The following is an 8,577-nucleotide window of genomic DNA, read 5'->3' on the forward strand; positions in this document are numbered from 1 at the left end:
GGCGAAGCTCCCTGTATGTCCCTCATTGCAGCTTTTCTCGGGCTTGACTGTGTCTGCCTGGTCACTTGTCCATCTACCCGGAGCCAGGGACCAGGTCAGCGGGGAGCAATGCAGAGCCTGGGACGGGAGAAAGGGTTCTCGGGGGTGGGCGCTGTCAGCATCACAGTGGGAGGTGGGCGGAGCAGCCAGCGCAGGGCCCAGGGCATGGAGGGTGCCCCAGACAGGGACCCCAGGGAGAAGGGGCCGACCAGCCTGGAAAGGTCCAGGAGCCCATTGCCCCGGACCACCTGATGCCATGACCCATCCGGGGATGAAAACTCAGCCCCGCCTCGGCGCCCTGATAACAGAGACCCCAGGTTCCCTCACCCCACCGAGGTTAACAGTTTCCTGCCTGGAAAACTCTTGTAGCACCCAAAGAAAAGCCACACAGGAGCAGGAGAGGGTCCGTTTGCACATCATCTGTACTGTCACATGAAATGCACATCCATAACGGTTGACTTGGAAACGACCTATTAGGTCACACGGAATCCGGCCCCTGGGGGCCAAAGCGGCACGGATGCCCGTGGGTGTGGGCTTTCCACAGGCTGTGGCACCGAGTTCTGGGAGAGGCCGGCTTGCACCTCAGGCCCTTCGGCTCCTGGGCAGCATCTCCCAAAATGTGCTTGAGGAACGGCAGTTCCTTGGGGGTTAATAGCTGTTCCACAAGAAAAGGGTTCCGTGGTCAAATAAGCTCAGGAAACATGGGGTTACACGAGGTTCAACAGGAAGCTTTTCTGCAGGACTTGTCAGAGCCTTTACGACAACAACCACCCTTGTGAATATCCAACACGGGCGGAGTATGCAGCATTTCCCAAATTTATTTGACCACAAAGCCCTTTTTCTTTCCACAGCGTCTTGCGAGCTGGCGTCCGGGGTCGGGGGTGGGGGGCACCCTTCGGAAGGTGCTGCCCTACACACTCGACAACCATCGCTGGCATCTGCACTGTGTGGAAGGTTGGGGGTATTTTGCCAGGCGTCGTGCTGTGGCATGGTGGGCATGGCCAAGAACTTGACCGTCATGACAACGAACAGAAAGGACAAGACTCAGTCCCTCTTCAGCCATCTTGGTTCTCACCTGTTACCTCCAGAGCAGAAGCTAAGCAGGGGCTGTCCCCATGCGGGGCCCTGGCCTGCCTCGGAGTCCAAGCAAAGGAGCAGGGCCACCACCGGACATGCCTAAAGTCGCCGGCCTCAGCCGAGATGGGGAAGAGGAGTTGGGGCGGCCGGTTCACCCCTCCCCCACCAGCCCTGCCGCCTGCTGCCGCCTTTCTGGGGCCGCCCCTGCCCCGAGGCCCGGCCGGCGGTTCACCAGGCCGAGATGAGCATCTGGCAAGTGTTGGAGGACATCCAGACCAGCTCCACCAGGCGGAACTGGAAGTAGCCGATAACGAAGCCCGAGATGACGTCCGTGATGTGGTGCCGGCCGATCATGACCCGGGACAGGCCCACGCAGAAGGCCCAGAGCACCAGCAGGACGCGCAGGGGCACCGCCAGCACCAGGTGGCTGAGGAAGAACTTGGACACCATGGCCGCGCGGCTGGCGTGGCCCGCGGGGAAGGCGTACACGTCCATGGTGAGGTAGTCCAGGAGCCCCGGGCTGGTCTCGAACGGGCCGCGCCTCTTGATGAGTTTCTGCACGCCGGCCACCGTCACGATGTCCAGGAGCAGGGCTGTGGGCGGGAGAGGCCCCCAGGGGCCGGTTAGTGCCGCCTCCCCGTCGGGTCTCCTCCCTCCCCCGCAACACACACACCGACCGCCAGCGCATCCCCACCCAGGGCCTTTGCTCGTGCTGTCCCTCTACCCAGAATGCCCTTCCCGGGATGCTCACACCGCGCCCAGCCTCACCTCCTTCAGCCACGTGCCCACCCCGCACCGCCCGCCCGCAAAGCCCCGCCTGGCGATCCCCACTCCCTGCTTTGTTTTTCTTAACTGCGTTTCTCACCACCCGGCAGGTCACATGGCACCTCACGCATTTTCTCGTACATTTCTCTCATCTCTATTCCCTATAGCGTGCACCCCATGAGGGCCAGGACCCGATCTGCTCACGGCCGGGGGCTGTGTTCAACAGAGCTGCTGAAGGAGAAGAGCGGGTGACCAGGGGTATCACGGGCCACTGAGGGCACCTTAGCAGATCTGAGTGCTGACAAACGGGGCCCTGGGCTGGAGACTTTTCTCAAAGGACCTCACCGAAGCCCCCAGCATCCCTGAGAACAGGACATTACCTTCCCATCCTTAAAAAATTTATTCATTCATTCATTCATCCATCCATCCATCCATCCATCCTTCCATCCATTTATTTATTTATGTATTTTTTTGAAGAAATTATTTAAATCTCCACTCCCTCTTCCCCTCTAGTAACCACTAGACCATCCCCATTTTTTTTAAAAGTGGAGGTGAAATTCACGTAACATACAATGAACCATTTTTAAGTGCAGTTTGGTGGCATTTGGTACATTCATTCACAAGGTGTAACCAGCACCTCTATCCAAACATTTCATCCCCCCAAAAGGAGACCCCACACCCATTAGCTGTTGCTCCTCATCCTCCCTCCCCCAGCCCCTGGAAACCACCGATCTGCTTCCTGTCTCTGTGGGTTTGCCTATTCTGGACGTTTCATATAAGAGGAGTTGGTCCCCCCACACACTTGGCACACGGGAAGGGCCCGAGAAGGGTGGAGGGTGACGACCAAATGACCATTCAGTGCAGCCTGGCACTGGCTGCTGTCCTACAAACTTTGCAGTGGGTGTCAAAACTGTCGACCTGCAGCTGTTCTTGCTCAGAAAAAAAAAAAAAAAAACAAAAAAACACTGTTGAAAACAAATGGCACCATAGATGTTCACTAGAAAATTCACAAAAACAAAAGGTTTTAAGTCGCCTGTAATCCTGCCCCCCAGAGGCAGCCACCCTGGCCCCTCCCAGTCATCTGTAGAGTGTGGATTTAAATAAAGGCTGCAACGTACTCTACGCACGCTGTTCCATGCACCTGCCTTCGCAAGTTGCCACGTCACATGTCCCTGGAACTCCTCCGCTGTCGTGTGTGAAGCACTGTGGCATATGCACACGACAGTCACGGCCCTGGACCTTCCGATTGCTCCCCAGTGACACTGTGCTCCCCGGTTGGTCAGTGTAGAACGTCTCGGCCTTCCTGTTTCCTGCCCGCCACAGGGCTCTGGGTTTGGGATTTGCAGCCCTGGCCTCCCCTGGGCCTGCCTCTCTCATTAGCCACGGGGTCGGCTGATGTGTGCCCCCCTGGGACATACCTGGCCAGCAAAGGAGGGGGACAGAAGCGGGAAGCAGTGGCGGGAGAGGCTGCCTGGCCCAGCGAAAAGGAGCCTAAAGGAGGGAGGGAATTCTGTTAGGCGCACGCCCGCCATGCATTTCTGTGGCAACTTGTTCCCTGGAGCCCAGGCGGAGGCCCAGGAGGTGCGTGGTCAGCCCACCTGTATGCTGCTGACCCAGGTAGAGGCCTGGCCCAGGCCGGGAGCCGTATGGAGCCCATGAGAGGTCACAGTTCCAGTGGCAGAGGGAGCACCAGGCAGCTGGGAGCTGGAGAAAGGCGGCTGCATCTGACCCCTGCGACTCTGGGCCTAATGGAGCAGCGGAGGCAGGAGGCCAGGCTGGGAGGAGTCGGCTGGCCCTCTCCAGCCCAGGGAAGCCCTACCCTCACTTGGAGACGGGCTCTCTCCACTCAGGTCTCTGCCCCTTTGCTACGTGCCCCTAGGGGACCACTGGGCCATTCTGGCTGTCCAGCTGGCCCAGCTCATCCTGTGCCTGCTTCAATCATTCATTTGATCTCTGGTTTTTGGGCACCTCCGAATCTTGGGCACGTCAAGGGCGGGCTGGCGAGCCAGGCTGGCAGGGAGCCATACGGCTGAGGAAGAGACGGGCAGGAAGCAGTAGTTGTACAGTGTCCCTTTACAGATGGGGAGCACCCACACTGTCGCCCCCTCACCACACTGCCGCTGTTGGTGTGGAGGGTTGGAAGGAGGGGCAGGGGGGTGACGTGCTGGGGCCGTGATGGCCTCCGCCAGGCCTGCCGCCCACCTTCCCCCACCCAGCCCGCAGGCCCTCCAGGCCACTCCCCCTCCTCCAGCACCACGGCCAGCCTCGGTGTGACTGTGGTTCTGACACTGTCAGCACATAATCCGGGGCCCAGAAATAGAAGCAAATGGTGCCATCACTCAAGGCTCTGTGAACCCCGCTCATGTGGCCCAGTCGAGTTCCCTGACCTACATTCCTTCCTGGACTCAGAGGGAGGCCGGCGGGGGTGGGCCCATGGGGGAAGTCTGCCTGGCAGGAAGCTCAGGGGTCAGGGTCAGGAGAGTGACTGAAGTGGCTGCCTCTGACTTGCCGTGTGACTGTAGCGGCAGGTCACTTAACCTCCCTGGGCCTCTGCTCACTGCAATCAGCTGGGGTTGGTGGCCCTGCACCTGGGCTCCAGAATCAGAGCCGGTTTTGAAGTCAGCTGCTTGCAGACTGCACGACCTTGGCGCATCCATCCTTCAGAGCCTCCCTGCTCTCACCGATAAAATGGGGCTCGTCCCTGAGGCTACTCTGAGGGCCCCGTGCAGCAGGTGCCCCATAAAGGACGCCTGGGTGTCAGGGTCTGTCCCCACCACCTCTCACGCCCTTCCGGCCTCACAATCTCCGCTCTCAGCCCCTCTCCCTGAGCTGGGGTCTGAGATGCCTGCACCCCGCTATGCAGGAAGCACAAATATTCCCCGGGCCCTGCCATCCTGACGCCTGACACCTGTCCCTGGTGAGGGAACAAAGATGGGCTCCTCGTTGGCTGGTGGGGGGACAGTTTTGTGGGCAGTGTCTCGCTGGCTGGGGCTAGGAGGAGGGGTCCTGGCTCTTCTGGCTTGGGGGTCAGCCCGGCCTCTAGTCTGCCATCCTGGCTTCTCTGGGGCGTGGGGACCAGCCTGTGGTGCCATGGGGCAGGGTAAATCAGGGGCAGCTTTCTGAAGGGCATTTGACCCTAGACTCGGGAGTCTTTACGACACATCTCCCAGCACTCAGCTTTCCCGTTTGCAGGCATCTCCCCGGGAACCAGTCAGAGATGTGCACCACGATTCACGGTCAAGGCTGTCCACGGCGGTGTTTTCCATAACAGTGAAGGACGTGCACCAACCCAATGCCCTTGAGCGGGAGACGGATGGGCCGAACTGTGGCCAAGTCTAGACAATGGAGCACTCCAGGCCACTGCAAAGGATGAAGAGGATGTATATTTATAGCCACCGAAGGAGAGCGAGGGGTAGAGGCCAATTACCAAACAGGATTTACAGCGCGATGCCATTTCTGTAGAAGGAACACGTAAATGTGTTTAGATGCAGAGAAAAAGGTCTGGGAGGCGGCGCTGAATGTTAACTGTGCTTCTCGCTGGGTGGAAAGACCGAGGGTGAGTTTTATTGTCTTGTGTGTAATTCTGCATTTAAAATGTTTTCTTACCACGAATATACATTACCTGTACCCATCTTTAAAAAGTTATTTTTACAAAAGACAAATATTGCATGACTCCACTTATACGAGGTGCTTAGAGTAAGAGAGAGTGGACGAGAGGCGGCCAGGGACTGGGGGAGGGGCGGGGAGTTAGTGTGCAACGGGGACAGGATTTCGGTCTGGGAAGATGAGAGAGTTCTGGAGGGAGACGGAGGGTGGGCGTGGCTGCATCACAGTGTGAATGTACTTAAGGCCACCGAAACGTACACTTGAAAATGGTTAAGGACGCGGTTCCATAGTGTAGCGGTTAGCACGTCTGCTTTACACGCAGAAGGTCCTGGGTTCGCGCCCCAGTGGAGCCACAGTCCATGGTCTCCGGCCATGCCACCCTGAACACGCCCGACTCCGTCTGATCTCGGAAGCTAAGCAGGGTCGGGCCTGGTTAGTACTTGGATGGGAGACCACCCCGGAAGACCAGGTGCTGTGGGCATTAAAAAAAAAAAAAAAGGTTAAGGTGGCAAATTTCATGTCATGTGTATTTTAGGACACACTATAAAAAATTATTTAAAAAACCTGTGTCCAGCAGGACACAGCTCCTCAGAGGCGCAGTGAGCAGACAGGTGGGGTGGGAGGAGGTTCTGAGGGGGAGGCAGAAACCCCCGTCCTCGGCGCTGGGTCATCGCTTTGTCGGTGTGTGCGGTGTGTGCACGTGCACATGCGTGCACACCTGGCATCTGCCCTGCCCAGGGAAGCCCCCGCCTTCAGCCAGAGCGGCGCCAACCCCAGGGTCCTGGGCTGTCTCTGTGTCCCCTAGCCTGAGGGATTCTGGGTGAATTCCATAACTTTGCAGGTTTCCGTTGTCTCACCTGAAGAACCCGGATATAAAAGCCGACTCTGTCGGTCCCTGGTGCAGGGAGATCGAAATCACGGGCACAGAAGTCGGATGGCACTGTCTGTTCACGCGGCTGGGCGCCAGGCGGCGCTGGGCGTGGCCCCGGAGCAAGGACAGTGTGGACCGGGAGTGTGCCCACGGCACGTCTCCTTCCTTCAATTTGTACCAGCTGCAGGGCAGCTGCCGTGTGCTGCATAAGGGCCCTGACCTGGTCTGGGGGCCACCAAAGGGCCCCCCTCCAGAGGGACTGACTGGCTCCCTGAGCCCCACTGAGATGATGGCAAGTGAAGCTGGAGACAGGGCGGGAGAATGTTCTACCTCTGCGGAGCTGGCAGATGTCATCTCTAGCAGGAGTGTTCCTGACAGTGAAGGTTGGGATCAGCCTAAATATCCATCAATTAGGGACAGGCCTCGTGGAGGGGTTGTCACCTACGCTGTCCCCGGGAGCAGGGGAGGTGGATGGGGGAGGAAGAGCTTACAGAACAGGTTATATGGAGGGTCTACCAGCGAGAAGCAGGGTCTAGGGGGAGCGGGTTGCTATGAGACAGCTGGGGGCGGGTGGGGGTGCTGCAAGGCTGAGGAAGCCCGTTCTGGGTGCTGAACCCCTCAAGCATGTGGCGGGGGGGGCGGGGCGTGAGACCACGATTCCACATGGGAAGTACAGGGCCCAGCCGGTCCATCGTGGGCCGTGAGAATGAGGCCAAGCTGGGCGGAATACCGCACGAGGTCATTGGAGAAACGTATGATATGTTGGCACACGCACAGAGAAAAATCCAGACGCTCGAGACCCAAACTGCAGTGGAGGTTCCTCCCGAGGAAGGGTTTAAGGGAGATGCTCACGTTTTTTATCGCCTATTCTTACCGTTTTTGCATTTTCCTTACGATGAGTACGTATAATGAAAAGGTGCTCAGCATCACTAATCATTAAGGAAGTGCCAATCGAAACCACGATACCACTTGCACACCCTTTGGGATGGCTATTATCAAACAAACAAACAAAACCCCAGAAAATGACAGGTGTTGGAGCGGATGTGGAGCCATCGGAACCCTGAGCACTGGTGGTGGGACTGTGGAGAACGGTATGGGGCCTCCTCAAAAAAATCAAACACGGACTTGTCACTTGATCTACCGATTTCACTTCTGTACTCAAAAGTAGAGAAAGGCACTCAGAAAGATAATTGTGCCCCCACATTCGCAGCAGCATTTTTCACAATGGCCAGAAAGCAGAAGCAACCCGAGTCTCCTGACAGGTGATGGATAAACAAAATGTCGTATGTACACCCAATGGAATATTATCCAGCTTTAAAAGGAAGGAAATTCTGACACATGCTACAATGTGGATGAACCCTGAGGACACTGTGCAAAGTGAAATGAGCCAATCCCGGAACGACGAATACTGTACGATCCCATTTATAGGAGGTCCCTGGAGGAGTCAGATTTGTAGAGACAGAAGGTAGAATGGTAGGGGCTGGGGGAGGGGGAATGGGGAGTGTGTAATGGGAACAGAGTTTCAGTTTGAGAAGATGAGAAAGTTCTGGAGATGGAGGTGGGGGTGGCTGCATGACAGCGTGAATGTACCTAACGCCACGGAACTGGGCACCTAAAAATGGTTAAAACAGCAAATTTCACGTTCTGTGTATTTTACCTCAATAAAAAGAATGACATAGAAAAAGAATGGTTTGTTTTCATAATCAGGGAGATCTCAATAAAGATAGTTTCGTAGATCGTGGTAACAAGACACAGAGGCCATTTTCCACCAAGGAAGCCACGATGGGCGCGTGTCACCCGTCACCTGGCTCCCTTTGGGACTGTCAAGCCCAGGGCTACGGAGGAGGAAATAAGAAGGGCTCCGGTCGTGTCACGGGTCTAGAGCTGGAGGGGACCCGAGGGCGTCTGGACTTGGCACTTCCTTCCATAACGGTGATGGTGCTGATGATGGTGACCGTCATCGCTACAGCGGCACTAACTGGCATGTGCCCAGCACCTTATGTGTCAGTCTTGTGTGACGTGTCCCAGCGGCCCATTTAACAGATGAGGAAAACGCAGCTCAGAGAGGCAAAGTCACTCGCCCGGGCTCCCACAGCAGGGCTGGGACTGGCACTGGCTCCGGCCGACTCTGAGCCCAAGCTTGGCCAGCTGCTAAGACCCCTTCTGGCTTTGAGGTTTGGAGTCTGGGCAGCATGCCTTGGAGAGGGGACACAGGTGAC

General features: G+C 57.1%; 1 protein-coding gene and 1 pseudogene across 1 annotated transcript in view; one reads left to right on the plus strand and one right to left on the minus strand.

Moving 5' to 3' along the window:
• Positions 1–443: 443 nt before the first annotated feature.
• Positions 444–8,577, minus strand: part of PLPP7 (phospholipid phosphatase 7 (inactive)) — an 11,880-nt gene continuing 3,746 nt past the window's right edge. The window contains exon 2 of the mRNA XM_011370033.2: positions 444–1,709. Within this exon, the coding sequence (XP_011368335.1) occupies positions 1,345–1,709 (365 nt within the window). The 3' untranslated portion in view covers positions 444–1,344. The remainder of the gene's footprint in view (positions 1,710–8,577) is intronic.
• On the plus strand, positions 5,850–5,968 carry LOC111745617 (annotated as a pseudogene).

This window comes from Pteropus vampyrus, unplaced genomic scaffold (assembly GCF_000151845.1).
Source record: "Pteropus vampyrus isolate Shadow unplaced genomic scaffold, Pvam_2.0 Scaffold158, whole genome shotgun sequence".
Lineage (NCBI taxonomy): Eukaryota > Metazoa > Chordata > Mammalia > Chiroptera > Pteropodidae > Pteropus > Pteropus vampyrus.